This window comes from Melopsittacus undulatus, chromosome 1 (assembly GCF_012275295.1).
Source record: "Melopsittacus undulatus isolate bMelUnd1 chromosome 1, bMelUnd1.mat.Z, whole genome shotgun sequence".
Lineage (NCBI taxonomy): Eukaryota > Metazoa > Chordata > Aves > Psittaciformes > Psittaculidae > Melopsittacus > Melopsittacus undulatus.
Window position 1 is genome coordinate 96,372,311 of NC_047527.1, and position 19,669 is coordinate 96,391,979.

The following is a 19,669-nucleotide window of genomic DNA, read 5'->3' on the forward strand; positions in this document are numbered from 1 at the left end:
GCAGCAGCTATATCCATGGACCTGGAATACATAGAGTCCATCCCTTAGGACACACCAGGCTGGGAGAAGCTAGACAGAAGGAAGCCCAAGCTCCTGGAACCTGCCAACATATAGCAGCCCCTTATAACTTCCTCTATCAAGACCACAGAAGGAATAGACATGAAGAGCTGATTGAAAAGGCAGCGCTGATAAGGATCCCTTGGGAATAAAGGCTCCCTGCCATTACAGTAACTGATTATGCCATTATAAAAATCACATAAAGCCTTTTTTTTTTTTCCAGAATACTTTATCAGCATTTCCTGCAACAGAAAATGTCTGTGACAGACTTTCCTGGTTTCAGTACAGACTTTCAACTGAGAAACAAAGACGAAAACTGGTCGTGGCATTGTTACCTTGTTTAGTGACTAAGCCCAATGTGGGAACATCAAGCAAAATGTCAGTGTGGACTACACTGTGAAAGTTAGACAGCAGCATCCTCACTGGCTGCTGGAAGGAATGAATGGTATTTGCTGCAGTCAACATCAGCTGTAGTTCTGCTTTCTCAATCTGGTATAGCTCTGGCTACTAAACCCACTATGTAATGTTTAGCAGAGTTCAGTGTGTTTCTCCACATGCCTTGTCAATCTCAAGCTGCCATACCAATGAAGGAGGGGAAAACACCACCAGGGCTTTGGAAAGCAGAGATAACTGGTAAAAAAGCAATGTACGTAGATTACCGGAATGGAATACAATGTCAGGTGATACCTCAACCTTGAATATCCACAGAAGCCTATGCAGAGTTTCATTTCATCAACATAATACCAGGATTTTCTTTCCATAGGGATGGTAGGCAGAATACAAGACACAGTACTTAAATTTCAGGACTATCAGACCTTCCAGAACACTCAGCACCACTGTTTTATAGAAGTGACATACATTCAAGGAAACATGGGCTATAAACAAAAGAGCAAAAATGCACCCAGTAGTCACTCTGGACTATCCAGAACTTCAGCAAGGGTTGCTGTCATGAGAGTTCTCCTAAGCACTGTACAGACACAGAAATTCCACACAACTGATAAACACAGCACAAGCAGAGGATAACTGTTTAAAGAGAAACATAAGGTTTACTTTGACAGTATTCATTAAATGGAAGCAGAATTTTAAGTTAAGTTTACATATGTCACAATCTTTAACATAAGCAAGACTCAAATTATTCTGGGCCACCTGTATCAAAAGCTTTTTAATCAAGAATGCAAGACTGTGATGTGTGTTTTAATGCTCTCCAAGGATTTTGCATTATTGGATAATCTTAATGCACTTGACAGTATAGTGATCAGCTTTGGGTTTAGAAGGAAGAGTATTTGAGCTGTCTTAAGATGTGAAGAGTAATAAAGGTGGAAAGCCACCAAACCAAAACCCCCAACCATGTTGTGAGACTGTCCACCAAAATCACTTATACAAGCAGTAAAGGAGATTGTATCAGTTTCTATATATTGTCCTAAGGACAAAGGTTTTCACAGGAAATACTGAAAGAGGCCCAAACGTGTCAGTGGAGCTGAATTTATACCCTCAAAAGAAAAAAAAAAAACACTCCCACCTAAAATGAATTTATTGGCAAACTGACTTCTTACCATGATCTTCCATCAATGCATTTAGATTAGCTTTGGTTTCCATAACACAAAATGGTAAACGACTGATCAAAAGGTCTGAGATTATTGTTAGAACAAGAGAGGCAAAAGGCAAGCAGGTCATCTAGTGCAGTCAGCAGATTAGCCATTTCATGGCTATCAGATAAAAGAGAGAGAAACACACATCTCCTTTTCAGCTTATATACTGGAAATGCACTGCTTGTCAGAAACAGTATTTTGGGTTCTGGAGAGAATTACTCTACATAGACTAACTTGGGCCTTCTGAACTAGCTCTGCAATTCAATACCCTCCAAGACTGACAGGCAAAGCTTACAAAGAAGTTTAAAAATTATGTTGAGCACAGGTCACATTTGGCACTCTGGGTGCCTACTGACCTCCCCACCTCTTTTAGTCCTAAAACTCTGTATTAGTTGTCTAAACTTCTTGCACATATAGGGCTGGTGTCATCAAACAGGAAACATACACAGTAGTTGAGTATGACATCTCCATCTTCTGAACAAGCATAACTAGAATTCTGTTCATATTTGGTTTGGATAAACTACAGAAAAGCACCCATGTTAAAGTGGAATTTGAGCCTCAGGGAGTATGAGGAATTCTGTTTTCTTCTCAGTTTAAAGCTCATATTCTCTGCTTTATACTGCAGGCTGAGCTGTGAAAGCACACAGTTCACACCCTCTGGGATAAAGCTAAGCCTCTGAACAGAAAAGGAATAAAGATTCATTCAGAAAGAAGGATCATCAGTCTGATTCAAAACTTCAAACAAGAATGAGTCTTGCTTGCTTTCTAGGCCATACATCCTTAGAAGAGACAATCATTAGAAAACTATAAACATAGCCAAATCTCCCTGAACCTGCACACAGACCATCCATGTGCAGAAAAGGTACCAGCAGCAGCAATCAATGGGAGTTAAGGTAAGATCTGAACTGTATTATGAAAAATTAGCCAGAGGTGCAGCATTACTTACCCAAGAATGCACAAGAGGGAGGAAGAGGAGACCAAGACTTTTATGAGAATGAACAATTTTCAGAAAGGCAGAAGTGACTAAGGTCTTCAAAGTGTGAAATTAACTTGGTCTTACTGCTGCCCACTGCAGCAAGCAAGTTACTACAGCATTACCATTGCAAAGAAGCATAAGGCAGCTGCATCTTCATTCAGATACAGATTTAATAGTGCCTACACAAGAAGAGAGCTTGTAAGTGGGATCTACAGACACAGCTGAAAGGATGCTTCCTCCAAAAACTAAAGAAAGTAACAGATTTGCACTTCCTATTTTTTTTTTTTACATGTAGGTGTAGTAAAAAATATCATGACATGAAATGCACCCTGCACACAGCTAAGTCTGCAATGACAAATCCCAAAGTAGTCTGCTGTTTTACTACCAATGATTCCTGGAGACTTTGAGAAGGAATAACACCCAGTACTTTGTGACCCAGTAGCATTTCCAAAGACAATCTCATCTGACCATTTGTGTGGTATTTCTAAAGTTGGCAAAGGACTAGTACAGAAGAGCTTTAGAATAAAGTAATGTCAGCAATATAATTGTCAGTAAATTTTCAGTACATGTTCTAAAAAGTTTTGTTCACTGCACCTTAAAAAAGAAGTTTGCATTTTTCTTCCAAAAAGACAGTGCTAAAGGTACATCCCAGTTCATCATTTATGCTCATCCCTCAAGCCAATTGTAGTATCACTAAAAAGATGTATAACTGAAAACCTGCTAGGGCATATGCAGAAGTTAATTACAAAAACAGCCCTGAACCACTTGGGCTTCCACACATTTCTCTGTGACAGGCATACAAATTTTAGTTTGGCATAGTACTGGACCTATAGGCATCAAAAGGATAAAATGTTGCCTGTATCACACAACTCTGTTGCTGTGGTTTACCGTTAGTGCTGTTATCTCTGTATGCTGTATAGCTGCACAGACTGCTAAAGAAAATTAATCTTCTCTCCAGAACATCTTCCAATTATTCTTCTCTGAAGGCTCAGCAATGCTAAATTACAGCCAATAACAAACTGCACTAGTGTCGATGGAATTAAACACTGAGTTCTTTTGAGGACAAAAAACCAAATCTGTATTCCTAAATTCAGAAGTACGCTTAGGAAAGGGTGCATACTGACTTATGTACTGATAATTCTGTTTACGTATTAGATAACAAAGATGAATGCTGTTTTAAGTTCTCATATTTCTCTCAAAAATATGATCTTATTATAGCCCATATCCAAGACTGTACCTTGTATGTTCTACCACATAGGCTGCACCCTGAAAAAAAATCCAGCTTTTAACTTTCTCTGTCAATATCCTGTTTTACACTCCAGATTGAGCTGCAATCATTTCCACGCAACACAAGGCACAAAGAATAAAGATACAGCAGTGAAGTTTCAAGACTGTCATTCATGAAGTTTCCTAAGTGTTTTAGTATATACTTGCACCCTACAATCTTTTGCAAGTTTTCTGTATTTTACACATGCTAGTAGAAGATGCCAAGACTCAATATGCTTTTTAAGCACCTACTGTCTAACTAAATAACCAGCTGGCAAGGAAGTGCCTAGGAACTCTACCTGCCATCGTTTACGTTTTCCTGCTGCTTGTGTTTGTACACATGAAAATATTCTATATGGGACAAGAAAATCCAAAGCATTGTAAATATCACCTAACACATCACATTAATGATTTTACCTTTTTGTTCCCACTCTGTGGTTTGGGGCAATATCAATTGTGTCTGTAGCTGAATCGTGCCTAACTGCCAAGCCTAGGTCTGCAATGCAGCATGTTCCATTTTTTTTTACCAATATATTTTTTGATTTCAAATCTCTATGAGCAATCGCTGGTTTGCCTGTAAGGAAACAAAACAAAAACCAAAACAGAAATAACACATCTGTAAAAAAAAAAATAATTGCTACTGTTCTAAAATGGGTGCAGATTTTGCTTGATGTTACAGAATTCCTTCCAGTTATGCTACTTCATGTACATTAAGGTAACTCCCGAAACCATTCATTCTGTGTTGGCTGGCTGTCCAGAAAAGTACCTTAAATGCCCACCATATTACACTACTCTACTGCTCCTTTTCCTCTTCCTGCAAGTACTTACTGTGTACCTATACTACTTGCCACAAAAAAAGTTTCTAATGTCTCTGGAAACAGACACATAGTGCTGTCTCAAATCAAAGAAGATTCTAAGGGCACCATTACTTACTGCCTTTTAATAGGCATTTTGTAGGAAGGACTGTTACATCACAAAACCTGGACACACCACATAAAAAAAAATCCAAATTAAGAAGTTCTATTAGTTCAGATATTACGACAGACCCCAAACAGACATTTTTCAATTCCCTCAGCTCCACAAGGGATTAACCTGCGTATCTGCACCGAGTTTAGCTGCCTTATCATCACAGAAGTAGCTGTGTGCAAAGCAACTACAGGCTGAATGTTCTAATTAAGAAAAGAATTATAGTAGAAAGAGCATGTATAATTTCTTTAAAAATCTAATACTATCCACATGACAGGCTGAATAGTTGTAAGATTACCTTGTGTGCCAACAATTTCCATGTGAAGATGAGCAAGACCACTAGCAGTGGACAAAGCTAATTTTATCATTCCTTCCACTGTAACTGTATACCTGTTCAGGTAATCAAAGAGTGATCCATGCTCATGATAGTCAGACACCAACCACAGCTGAGTCCATGTACCATTGTCTGCAAAACAACACTGGCATGAATACCACACATACACACACAAAACAAGAAGCAAACCATATACGCCACTTTAATACAACGCTTACAAAATACAAATTATGATTTGTAAGTAACTTCAGCCAATTAGACTCTGAAATCTTTACTTCTATCCCTGTAACATTTAAATGCCTATGTAAGAGCTGGGACTACCATGCAAGATTTTACAAACAGCTTAGTGAGTATTATTTTATTTAAGCTAAAACAGAAATCATAGAAATATGATGTCACTATGATTCTGAACAGAACTATTTTGTAGCATTAGCCAGGCCCTGCCCACCCTTAACTTTTCTACTTGGGGGGAACAGTGCTGAATGCATGATGCAAAACTAACCCTGCCACTGTTGGTCTAGTACAATATTGTCCAGACTACACATAACTATGAAGAACAAGACAGGCCATAATACATATGCAGATATCCCAAGAAACACAAATGACAAGTAAGAACTAAATTGTTCATTATTAAACTAGTGGACACAAAATACCTTGAAGTTTAAGCCACAGAGAGACTTTCCTCACTATTAAAAGAACAGTCAATGAGGATAGGGGGTAAAATTTTGGTGGTTTGTTTTTTTTTTTTTGTTGTTGTTTGGTGGGGGTTTTTTTTGTTACCTAAGAAGTAGAAATATACCCAGAAAAAAACAATCCTGCCACAGTTCTTCCCTATTGTATGTCTTATTTGTGGCCCTTCAACCAGATTTTAAGAGGGACGGTGTTACATTCCAGCTTACATGAATAATATTACTTACAGACAAGTTGAAATGCAGTAAGTAGTAAGTAGTGTCCAGCTACTAGGTGAGACATACTACATTTTCTTTACCTTGCTATATTCAAAAAGCTATGCATTTGTTCAGCTATCTGAGAACACATTATGATGAACTTAAGTCTTCTTATACTGTTGACAGCAGTTAATTATTACCAAGTAATAATTAATCTGACCCTGAGTATTTTTGGCTGCACAGTAAACAGCATCTGCCATGAAGCTTTCAATTACAGGATACGCATTATCAAGTAATAAAAAGTAATTACATTAAGTAGTAATTACATACAGTAGCACAGCCTTCCATAACAAGATAACCTAATTTAGTTCATATACACACCATGATCAAGAATCTTAAGCAATTTCAGAACATTCAAGAACATTACATATGTTCTTGGAAACCTATTTAATTTCTGTAAAGAGATTAATTAAGGTTATTTCATTTATTTGCATGAAACATGAAAGCATTTTAGATTATCAAAATCACTCAGAAGTAAAAGGTTTTTCTTCTGCAGTTCCAACAAAATTTGAAATTCTGAGTAAAGAAGCTTTCAGATTTGCTAGAAGACTAACCTGGTTAGTTTCAGAGAAACATTAGTGCAGTTGAAGTAACGTTCATCTTACACAAGCTGCCTCTTAAAGAAAGGGATTTATAATAAATGCTCTATAAAATATACAATCACATTTGAATTAAAATTGAATGGACTGAATTTACTTAAGTGAAGATACTTTTTCACATTGGCATTAGCAAAACAAAAATTAGGACTTGGCTTATCATATGCTTGTTTTCAAACCAAATACTATGTTTTAAGATGTAACAATATTGCTTGGTACAAGAGTTTTGAACCACAGACTTATGTTCCAACTTGAATGTTCAAAAGAAGTTATGAAAACTGCCTAATCGTATGTGTTCTCCAGTGTCATATAGTAAAAAGTATTTCAAAGAAGACAGTGAGATACAATAGCCTTTTTTAGCATGCAGATAAAAGTAAAAGAAAAAAATACCAAAAAAAACCCAAAGGAAAAATGATTGAAAAGATCAGATACAGATACGATCTATATCTAGAAAACTCTTAGAAATGAGGTACTCAAGGAGATGTCACAGAAAACACTTTTGTCTGTGGCTGAAAGAGGGCTGATTTGTTGTTAGTGAACAGTCTGACTATCTCAATGTGATAGTCACATGATTAAATTGATGAAAAGTGCTTGAGCTGCGTAGATTAGCAAGATCTTCCAGGCAAACTCCTAAGGCTAAAGCCAAAACTTGAGAAAGAGTAAATAGCTCAAATATTACTTTTCTCAAGATGAAGGAATTCTGCTCATTTCTCCAAAGCATACTGCCTAATATTATTTTTGGGGATCTATTTATCACATAAGGTAGTCTGAATAAAACTTTCAGCTAGTCAAGTGCAACTTTCAATTAAGGGGAAGGCATGGAGAGGCTTAAGTGGTTTAGCACATAAAGTTATCTGAAAGTGCGCAGTACAAGACTTCACCTTACTTGTAACATGACTACAGACAGGTATGGTTACAGACAACTAATCCAGGGCAGCCTTTAGTACTGTAAACAGAGGTTGCTGCCTGCTGCCACTGCTCTTCTGCTAGTAGAGTATTGCAGATAAGCAGTCCCCGATACACTTTACAATTAAGTATCTAGATTAAAAAGAACAAAACAAAAAACCCACCCAAACCCCAGACTATCTTTTTAGATGTTTCAAAATAAGGTAACACGTGGCCCAGAAAGTAATTTCCATGACCCGGCAGTATTTGAAAGTTAGTATACACTCTTGGCTAAGCAAAGAGCTACCCAGAACACAAACATACTAGTCAGACAGAACACAACTGCAGCTACAATAATTTACTGATTTCAGCAGCACCTACCCCAGCAAATTTTGGGATGGGAATGCAGACAGATGGCATCAGTTCCTGTAGCCTTCTGAATATCATATAATCATGGGGAAGTCAAGAATGAGATGGGAGAATGTGCCATTAAGACACATGGAAAGACTAAACAGTGTAACATAACAAGGAGTCAAGACAGCAGTTCAGTCACAAGCTTTGACTCACCATCTGAGCTGAACACCACCCACCTAGTTAATCTACCTACAGTTGTAAATACTTTCTAATCTTATACATGCACCTTCCTACTTGAAGGCACCCCCACAATTTTACAGCTAAAATGGCCAGCCAGATGTCCCCCAGCAGTTGTGAAAAATATGCCAGTTGCGTGAAGAGAGACCTAATTAATGCCTTTGGTGGTGGAAAGATTTGCAGCAATAACACTGGCCCACACTTGCACCACAAGCTACATGCCAGGAGGAAAGAGTCAGCATTTGTGACGGATACATGAGAACCTGCTCCTGAGAATTCTACATGTATCACTGAAGCCTTCAGCAAGCACTGAGTTGGGATTGCAAAAGTAACCATTTTACTGCTCCATCTCTATAGTTAACTTTGCAAGGTCTCAGACACACAGTGAGATTCTTAGTCTCATGACTTCGTACATTTCAGCTAGACTGTAGTAACTCCTGAATGCATTCAACAGTACACCTTATAGGGAAATCAGAAGGAGCATGAAAAGAAGAGTGACCAGCAGGTGGAAGGAAGCGATCCTGCCCCTCTACTCTGCTCTCATGATACCCCACTTCAAGCAATGTGTACAACCCTGGTGGCCTCAAGAGAAAAAGGGCAAGAAACTGCTTGAACAAGTCCAGAGGAGGGCCATGTGGATGATCAGGGGACTGGATAACCTCCTGTATGAAGACAGGCTGAGAAAGTTGGGGATGTTCAGTCTAGGGAAAAGAAGGCTGCGCAGAGACCTCATAGCAGCCTTCCAGTATCTGAAGGGGGTCTATAGGGATGCTGGGGAGGGACTCTTCATTAGGGACTGTAGTGATATGACAAGAGGTAATGGGTTAAAACTTAAACAGGGGAAGTTTAGATATAAGGAAGAAGTTATTTAATGTAAGGGTGGTGAGCCACTGGAACAGGTTGCCCAAAGAAGTTGTGAATGCTCCAACCCTGGCAGCGTTCAAGGCCAGGCTGGACAGAGTCTTGGGTGACACGGTTTAGTGTAAGGTGTCCCTGTCCATGGCAGGGGGGTTGGAACTTGATCTTAAGGTAATTTCCAACCCTAACTATTCTATGATTCTATTGCTGTGAACTAATACTTCATCTTGCCCCTGGCACCTAATAAGCATTTATGAGTGAGCACCAGCATCTACAGTGGAAGAAAATAGGTGGGTTTTAAGCCACTGATCTCTAAAGACATATTGTGATACGCTTGCTCCTCTCAGAGTACCATGACAGGGCACACCTGATAAACTGGAATAACCACTTCCATAATGGTCCATCTCCATTATGTTCTCCAATTTAATGGGATACAGGTGGCCTAAAGTATTCTAACAAGAGCTGAAGTATTAACTTCAATATCCAGGACTTCCAAATGCTTAATCTAAGGTGTGTACATCTTTCCTCCCTGAGAGAATGCAGGTGGTTATACTCAGAATTCTGCATTAGTGGGTTGAAAATAATAATCCAGCTTTCCACATCTGTTCAGAGAGCAATACTGTTAGAAAATACAGCCAAGAATAGCAGCATTTTCAAAACATGCCTTTACTCATTTTTCAATTACCAATTAATTCTCAAGAAAACAGGAGTCTGGCACATAACCCCTAAAGCCTCAAATAATGGCATGACCTACGAACTAAGGAGTTTTTCTCTGTGTGTACAGCATATCAACAATAGTATCAAGGAACAATGTTATATCAAATTATATTACATTACAAGGAACCTAAAGACAACAAAGTCAAATGGAATTTCTTCCTATTGCATCTGAGACCTGCACCAGCACTCAGGAAACTATTTTAGGAACCTACTTATTCAGGAAATCTTCCTCATAACTCTTCTGCACAGTAGTCAAGTATATCTTTGGACAAACTATCTATGGGTTTTGGGCAAAATGGGAGACTGGTATGCTTAACCACAGAGAGATTTTGTTAAAAGTTACAGCTAAGGTATTGTAGTATATCCTTTATGCTTTTCAGTGAGACATAGTACCTAAGGCTTCTGCAGAGGTGGATTTCCATTTATGTCTTTAATGCAACTGATCTAGTAATTTTAAACCCAGGCTGAAGATACTCCATTAGGTCCATCAGAACAAATTCAAGGTCTCACAAGTGCTAGTAATATCCAATCCAACCTTAGGCATGAAAGTAAGATAGTTTCTAATGGTAAGCATAATAAATTGCAGGAAAACATTGCCTAGTACACTATGGAACTGCAAGCTGTTGGAAATTTGGTAGGAGCTAGCCCTTTCCTGGAGAAGGGAAGTGTTACACACAACCTCTTCGGTTCTGTTCCAATTCTAGACATCTGTATAGATGTAGAAACTTGAAATTAATCTACTGATAATGAAAAAGAACTCCATTTACATGTGTATTTCAACTGCGCTAAACTATTTAGGAATTTCCCACAAAACTGACAGCCCTTTAAGAAGCCAAGGATGTGTGTGAATTCTTGACTTCCCCCTAGTGTGACAGAATTTTCTGTCAGTACTTTCTTTGTGAAAAAAGTCAAAAGCCATTTATGGTGAAACATGTAATTTCAGATTAAAATAACTGAAACTGTGTAACATTTTAGCTCCTCTTACTGTAAGAAATTCAAAACTTTTGTTGGTTTCAACAAATTCTTGTATCTTAAACTGGACAGCAGGAAAACCCAGGAAACTCATCTGACTGAAACTGCAACAAATCAAGTTAAAAAAAAAAAGAAAGGTTAAACTGTTCCTCTTAGTGGATACTTTAACGTTTATAAGGAAAGCTTCAGGAAACAGATACAGTTTTTCATACTAGGAACAAACCAATAATTCCCCTTCTCCAAATTCTTTTCTAGCTGGAGTTCTTAATTAATAACTTCTCACATCTCAGCCTTAAAGTGAATTCTCTAACTTCTATTTTCTATTAAGACAACAGGATTAGACATCACCTCTTTTGGTCCCACAAATATATCTTATTAGGCTATAAGGTAAGTACAGGTACACGTATTCAGCAGATGTGTGGGCTGACAGGACAAGGCATTTCCTTTTTGGTACCAAGCTTAGCCAGTAGTTTAACTTGCTTGCAGAAATCACAGCTCATTAAATATACAATTTAAAAAAAAATAAACAAAGCATGTTTTCCAGAAAAAGGAAAATGTACTTTTTTCCTTCATACAGGCTAAGAAAAGCCTGTCAAAACCTGAAATGCTCTAGTAACAAGATTTTTTTTTTGCCATCTTAATTGGATCCTCACAACTTTATTTTCCGCCCCATTTACCATCTATTCTGAATACACAATCAGCAAAATGAATATTCATAGTATCACTAACCTTTGTTGTCTGCAGCTATAAATCCGAGAATGTTTTCATGCCTTAGCATAACTGTTTGATAAATTTCTGCTTCGCGAAACCATGAGCGTTCCTCTCTTGAAGAGAAGATCTTCACAGCAACTTCTTCTCCTCTCCACTTCCCTCGCCAGACTTCTCCAAAGCGACCCTTACCAATGCTTTCTTGAAGTACTATAGTTCTTGCAATTGTTCTTTGCACAAGTAAAGGTAAACCTAAAAAGAAGATTTAACATTTAAACAGCATTCTAACAAAATAAACACGGTAAGTACTAAATGTAAGATCCATATGCCATAAGATATTTCTCTTAGAAGGCACATAAACTCTCTAAAGATTTTAAGAGCTTCTTGTGAACTGCTAACTAGTATGATGCTGCTTTCAACCTTAAAGGCCAGCAAAACAAGGTGTTATACTACAAAATGCCTCTACAGAAGAAGATACAACCTGCCTTTCAGTTCAGAATTTTTACAGTTTAATTCAAACCATGAAGCAATTGGGATCAGGATTGAGGTTTAGGGGTCTGTTTTTTTAACTGGGGGGGGGGGGGGTGGTAGGGCAGGAGGATGATTGGATCTGCCTGTAACTCACAGTTCAAGAGCACTTCTAAGTTAAAATTAAACCATGCTTATCAGCAATACTGTCAAAAGTTTACATTCACGCCCAAGGACACCAGCAGCCTGTCAGCACTCTCAAGCCAGCGTAAAATAGGAAAACATTCGTGTAACACAAGCTTCCCATTTCACAGGCCATTCTTGTGCATCTCACTATAGTTATACTTGAGAAAAATACATTCATGAAGGTTTTATAGCTTTGGAACATCTACATGCTTCCAACTCACAGCACCTCATATCATGCTTCAGTAAGTTCATACAAGAAACAAGAAGCACTGGCATCCCTCAACCATGGTTTGTTTATTTTAAACCTTTCCTGTTGAAAAGGCTTATCACAGGAATCTGTGGCGATATTAAGCTGCAGGATGAATGCAGCCAGGTTATCTACTCACAATAAGCTCTTTAGGTATAGGATTATTTCACTTAAATAAAACACTTTATAAAGTAATCTATTACTCCATAATCACTGTTACAATAGCTCATAGAAGAACATCTGCATATGCTATAGAAAAGAAATACCAATAGCTCAAATAACTACTTTGAGTCCATCTCTGGTCATTCTTTGCTAGTAACAGCACTGAAAGGACATCTGATCTGGTCAGCAGCATTGCCATGCTTGTGTCTCAGGCTGAGGAGAGCAAACTAAAACACTGCAGTGTACTGAGCAGTTCTTCAAGACTTACAGACCTACAGGAATTTTCTGCAAGATCTGTGCTGACAACATAACTACCTGAAAAAAGGGGAAAACCTGGACACCACATCAGCAATTAATTATTCTCAGGCACTGTGATAATTCTTACTTATAAAGTTAAAATTTCTGCTGTAATACCTGGCCTCAGGTTCACTGTACTGTGTGCTCGAACTGTAAAGGCTCATCTGTGAAGTCTAACTTGCATTCCTTATGGACAGACTCTTGAAATGCAGAAAAGGCCAGACTAGAAAACCCATGGGACCAAATCAAATGCTAAAAATGTATAATGTGACTTTGCTGGCCAGAGAAACCTCTCTCCTTAGTACTGATGTGCTACGGCAAATTCCACTGGCAAATGGTAAAAACAAGCCAATTTCCTATATGTGAAATGGGCAAGATGCCTAATATTTGTTCTTACAGATGTTTCAGTAAACTGTGTATTTTGAGTTTCAGATGTATTTCTTTGAAGTTGCTGTGCCATTTACAGATATCCCTTCTTGTTTAAAAAACATGTCCAAGGATATTAGTGAACCTCTAAACAGATACTAAGCTCTAAACCTTCCAGACATGAAGCACTTCAACTTCACAACTGCCCAAACATCACATTAACATGTCACAGTACAATAAACTCCCTGCTAACTGATCTACCCACTGTGCTCCTATAGTTATTTTTGCAGTATTTACAAGATTCAACTCACCTTTCTTTTTTTGCAATTTTGCTTTCTCCAACTACTCCTGCTGAACAAAACTGTAAGCTTGTAATCCATATTTATCTTACATCCGTAAGAATTCCTTACAGACTTTGTTGCAACTGAGCAGTCTCTTCATTTTGCTATAGAGGAAACACAGCCCTGTATCACCAAGAACTTGAGCAACTGCTTTACTGTAAACCAGACTGCCCGAAAAGTAGTTAACTGGCAATAGCTACAACACCAGCCTCTGACACATTGGACACAACTGTACTTCAAGCTCTTGAAGTACAGCTTCTTTCAACTGTGCATGAAGATGACAGTCAGTTTGCTAGTGAAGACCCTGTTAAATTCAACAGCAGCTCAGAACACTTAGCACCTTTTCTTCAGCCATAGTCACCCAATTTATCCCTGAAGCCTTCACCATCATCCTCATACATTATAATCAAGTACTTTCAATCAAGCCTTCTGACAGTTTAAGAGTTCTTCTTCTTTTTCATATCTTAACTGTACTCTGGTAAGTTTGGACCAATGACTGTCCAATGCATAAGAAGTGTGTGCCTGATTAGGGTAATTCAGAAATTATGTTCTAAAGAACTAAAGGTAGCCAACAACAGCAGTTGCTAGAGCTTTGCTCTTGCGCATAAGTCTCAGCACAGAAGACTTCCTCTGAAGAGTAACAAAAACCACAAGCCCCTTCCCTTCAAGCTTCAATGAACCACAGGTTAAGTTGCCTTTTTTTTTTTTTAAAGGAGTTTTACATTCACTTCAACTGGCTCAACTTTACATTAATCTTTGTGAACTACTCTATGATTCTATGATCCTTTGGATTTCTGAATACTTTTTAGGTTCATGCTTGAAGTCATGCATATGTGTGTCCTGTGCCCCATTTTAGGCAATTCTTCCAATTTCCTTGCAACTAAGTTACTTTGTCATTTGTAAGTTGGAAAGTAATAGCTGAGCATCACAATCTATCTATATACAGTATGTAGTTGATACTTAAAGAGATCTGCATCATTATCTGAAAATTGTTCTCAGGTCCAAAAGACTTTGAAATCCTTCTCTTAAAAGCTGCAAGTTCAGCAGAAGAATGCATTTCTGGTGTTTCATCAATTTCTTTCACCAAGCCTCTAGCTCTTTCAGGTCTTGATTGTCACGAAACAACAAGGCAATACTAACATAAGTCAAGACTGAATAACAACAGTTTACTGTTCATCATTGCAGAAAATTAATCCTACTTCCTTTTTGAGTAGGAACCTCACTTTAGAGTTTTGTTCAGTTCTATTTTATATGCCTCTCTTCAGACAATACCATAAACCAAAACTGGTAGAATCCTTTTTATTTGACTTCAATCTCTTCTGGTCCCCCAGCATGAATTTTAAAGTAGAACATCTACTTTAGGTCACTAGACTAAACACTTCCTTAGCTGTGCCTCTTAGGTTTGGATTATTTTGTCTGTTCTGCACAATTCCATTATGTTTCTTGCAACCTCTCGCCTAGCAGCATCCCTTTCACACAGTTAAGTTTGACAGGGTTAAGCACTATGATAACTAGCAGCTCTGAATTTTCTCCCTTCAGTGACCATGCCCCACCCTTCCTCCAGTTTATTCCATAAATGTAGTCTTCTCAATGAGATTCAACTGCTGCAGGCATATTTCAGAACACAAGAAAATTATCAGTGCAAGTGCTAGGGCACTGTGAATTTAAATAGTCATTGATTGACCAGTGTTAAAATAAGGTGATGCAAGTCATTGCAAATACATACGCTGCCAACAGTACAGAAGACAAGTCCTCGAAGCACCTGCTATCCCACTGCCATAATTCCACGGCACCCAATATGAGAAGAACACAGACCTGTTGGAGTGAGTCCAGAGGAGGCCACAAAGATGCTCCAAGGCTGGAGCACCTCTCCTAGAGAGAGGCTGAGAGAGCTGGGCTTTTTCAGCTTGGAGAAGGCTGCATGGGGATCTCATAGCAGCCTTCCAATACCTGAAGGGAGCCTACAAGGATGCCAGAGAGGGACTCATCATCAGGGGCTGTAGTGATAGGATGAGGGGTAATGGGTTCAAGCTGAAAAAGGGTAGACAGAAATTAGATATAAGCAAGGAACTCTTTACTGTGAGGGTGGTGAGGCACTAGCACAGGTTGCCCAGAGAAGTTGTGGCTGCCCCAATCCCTGCCAGTGTTGAAGGCCAGGCTGGATGGGGCTTTGAGCAACCTGGTCTAGTGGAAGGTGTCCCTTCCTCTGGCAGGGGGTTGAAACTAGATCATCTTTAAGGTCCCTTCCAACCCAAGCCATTCTAGGATAATAAAAGGGAAGTACAGATCGCTAAATAAAGCTGATACTCATCTTACAAACAGACGAACAACATGGAAGTCACTGCAGCTTAAGAGATCACTTCTAAGGAAACATCCAGTCTTGTTTTACAAGGAACACAACTTTCTCTTTCAAGCATAAAAACAAATTTGTGAAGAGCTTTCCTTAGGGGTAAGTAATATTCAACCATATTTGTCAGTTTTCTTCCTCTGATGCAGCCATCATTAGCCAGTGCTCAAATACTACAGCAGGTAAGGTGCTCTGGGAGTCTAGACCAGCTTGAGTGTCTTGAAGCTCTGAAAACAAAGTAATTCCCCAGCATGCTGCTTTTACTTAAAATGTAATTCACAAATATGCAAGGGAAGAGTCAGTAGTTTCTAACCATTTGCTCTGGAGGAAGAATCCTAAGTTTCTTCTAACTGGGATTCCCCATTTTTCAAGAGCGTATTTTGAAGGAGTACTTCCAGAGTCTTCAAACACGAAGAGAGGCTCAGAAACACCACAGGGAGTAAGGCCAGAGGAAAAGGAAGGAATATTCCTGATAACAAGCAGAAAGACCAATTGACAACTAAGTCTGAATTCACATTATCATAGGCCTGACTTCTTTATATCAGAAGTGTGGGAAAGCAGCGATGTAGAAAGTGGCAGAAGTGCTGTGATTATCTGAGAAGTTAAAAGGGAACTATCAACCACACAGTACTTCAAAACAAATTACACCTGCTCTTTTAAACTGTTTATTTAGGTTCCCCACTCTCCATTAAATTTCTTTTCAGCTTTCTTTACGAAAACTCTGTACCTGCAGATATTAAGTAAAGAGTTTTATGTTCCTAATAATGTAACAACTATATATCATAGGTTCTTGCATTCCAAGAAATGTAAATCTCCAGCTCCTTCATATTCTCCAAGTATCTTAGTTCTGTGTATCTTTCCTAGAAAGGTCATAACTGGAGGAATATGTCCCGCATTTGCATTTATCAAGTTCTAGCCCGATATACTGGAACATCTATTTCATTTAATCTATAATCACTTTCATTATTCGATTAGTTATCACTATTAATAAATGAGAAATTTAAGATAAACACAAACTACTAAAGCTCCAGTTCTAACCAGAGAGCAACTTACCCCTATCACTATCAAATCTTATTTGGACACTTTCTCAATTGAAACAACCCCCTATATACTCAGTGCAACCTAACCTTCTTCAGTGAAGATATGACTGAAAAGTACTCTTTATTTAAACTATATTCTAAATATGCTCAGCAAGTTACATTGCTTTTACTTGAGAAAGCAATGGACTCTGAACAGTTTTGCCAGTTACTGCGTTTGAGAAAGAAACACAACCTAGATGCTTAGGTTTTGTTGATATAAATCTTTTCAGTTCTGGAAAATTAAAAAATTCAGCCATTGAGAATCAAACACCAATATTTCTTTGCAGAAAGTAGGCTTAAAGGGCATGTATAATTCAGCACATGCATTTGTAAGCAGTTGGAATAATTTTTGGTATTATTTAATCTTTCTATATAGTAGAAAGTTGATAAGAGGTTGCAGTACACAATCTGATGTCTCTCTCCTTAACATGGACTAGAAATTATATAATTTATAAAATTATTTCTCTGACACATCATCCCCTATCAACACCTATTAAGCCATATTTCTGTGACACAGACCACCACAATCCTATAAGCAAGAGTGTCAAGATTATGACAGCAGACTATATGCAGTGAACAGACTATTACATCATTTTCCAGAGTGACACGTTAAAGTCAGAATTAGAACAAAAATTCATTAATCAAGGGACAGAAAATCTTCAGACATGATCTGCATACTCCATCCATTCTATACACATAGATACTGTTAGTTACAACTCAAAAAATATCTTCAGTAAGGAGAGAACTGGCTAAGACAGTAACTCATACTTAGAATTCAGAATATTATTCATATACGAGTAGCTACAGAAATAAATGAATTTTCAGGTTAAAGATAAAAACTTCACAAATTATCTCAAAACCACAGAAGACAGTAATATATATATACCGTGCAGAACAAAAAGGTGAATGACTGAGCTTATTAATAGAGAAAAAAAACATCTACAATATCTTGACAGTCCCTGCATTATCAGACTGTAATCTCAGAACACTAGCAGCAACTCAGTATCTTTTATTTCACTTATTTCCATATTTTGACTCTTCACTGATATGAATGACTCTACATGGAAGTAGCTTTCCTAGTAATTTCTCCAGTTAATTGTAAGTTTAAGTAGATTTGACAACATAAAAAAATGATATCTTATAAGGTTCTTAAAACCAGAATTACTACTAGCAGTGTGACATTACCTGACCCAGAGCCTGAAGTTGTCATATCATAAATCAAATCCTTTAAAGTAGTTCCTTCCGATATAAAGGGACGATCCAATGAGGGATCTTCTTCACTTGGCACACGATGATGAATTACAGTACGATTATGACAAAGATACAGAATCAACATTAGTGAAATGCAGACAAAGCACACAGGTCCAGCAATGACAGCAGCCAGTTCCACGGGTCCTAGATTAGAAGCTGGTTTTCCTGGAGTAGGGCCTGATAGTAAAAACAAAAGAAAATAGTAAAACTACTTCTTTCTTTTTATGATACTAAATTGACTGTATTTTGCAGTAATCTTCAAATTATTTCAATGTACTGTTTATAACTTTTGCACAGTAACTTTTTCAAGAATCAAAATAAGTATTACAAAGGCACAAAAGCAACTACGCGCTTACTCACACTTTCCATTTACTTTGCATATAGGTCTTCAAAACTGTCCCTAACATCCCTATCCAGAAAATTATATTTCTTGTTCCAAATACCTTTACATTTTATTTGCAGAATCTAAGGTGTATTTTAGGCCTTCAAATTCACCTCCAACTTCAAAACCAAAGCTTCTACTCTTACAGAATTTTCTATTAAAAAAAAAAAAACAACAAAACCCCAAGTATGTTAAAACCCCTTACCTGGTGTTGGAATTGGAAGTTCTATTTTATTGCAGTAGTCTCTGTCACAGCAATGAGGGAAAGTAAAGACTCCATCTCTGGAGGAGTGGGCACAAACAAATGGTCTGTCTCGGGGAATCAGATCAATCTGTGCTATACACATACTATTGCGTATTACTTTGTCTGCAGTTCGTGTTACCGAGGTAAAACACAGCCCATCTGTCACACATGTAAAGTTGTCTTTTGTGCATAGATGGCAGTAACATCGTAATGCTGTGTTGAGAAAAAACATGAACGTTAGTATTGATACCTGTTCTGAGTTAAGAAATAACTTGAAGGACTACAGAAATAGAGTTCAAAACACTAGGTGGCATATGATCTTTTTGGTTGCGTAAACACAGAACTGCAACACTGAAGAACAACACAAGGCTTTTTAGCAGGACAAAAACAAAATAAAATTAGGAGACAATCAGATGAAAGTACAATTTAAAGCGGACGTAATCTCTCCTTATACAATTATGTTTTAACAGAGAAAGGCCGCAATCCTAGATGTTCCTCTAGGTAAAGGAGTTTCATTACAGATTGTCATAGTAAAGTTCTGGACTTTTTAGCAACACCACATCCTCTATAACATGCCAGTTTGCTATTTTCATACTGAATACAAATAATGCCTCTTTTTTCTTTTCCCCCCACAACAACCACAGGAATAGCTTCAGTAACTGACAAATAGAATGCTGCTGGCTATCTAAGATTAATACTTTATACATGACTTGATGGCTTCAACTTTGCACCAAGGAAAGGTCATATAAAGGCTTAATCCTTATTAAAAATACAAACCCCGAATGACCAAAGAACATGCTTTCACACAAGCAGAAAATGGTTTAGACTTGTTATTTA

General features: G+C 37.9%; 1 protein-coding gene across 1 annotated transcript in view; it reads right to left on the reverse strand.

Annotated features, from left to right (window-relative positions):
* The window catches only part of LOC101877127 (TGF-beta receptor type-1), a 35,572-nt gene that overhangs the window by 8,224 nt on the left and 7,679 nt on the right, over nt 1-19,669 (reverse strand). Inside the window, exons 2-6 of the mRNA XM_034063902.1 lie at nt 18,794-19,045; nt 18,141-18,383; nt 11,484-11,714; nt 5,153-5,320; nt 4,306-4,462 (exon numbers count right to left, since the gene is read on the reverse strand). Coding sequence (XP_033919793.1) covers nt 4,306-4,462; nt 5,153-5,320; nt 11,484-11,714; nt 18,141-18,383; nt 18,794-19,045 — 1,051 coding nt within the window. The remainder of the gene's footprint in view (nt 1-4,305; nt 4,463-5,152; nt 5,321-11,483; nt 11,715-18,140; nt 18,384-18,793; nt 19,046-19,669) is intronic.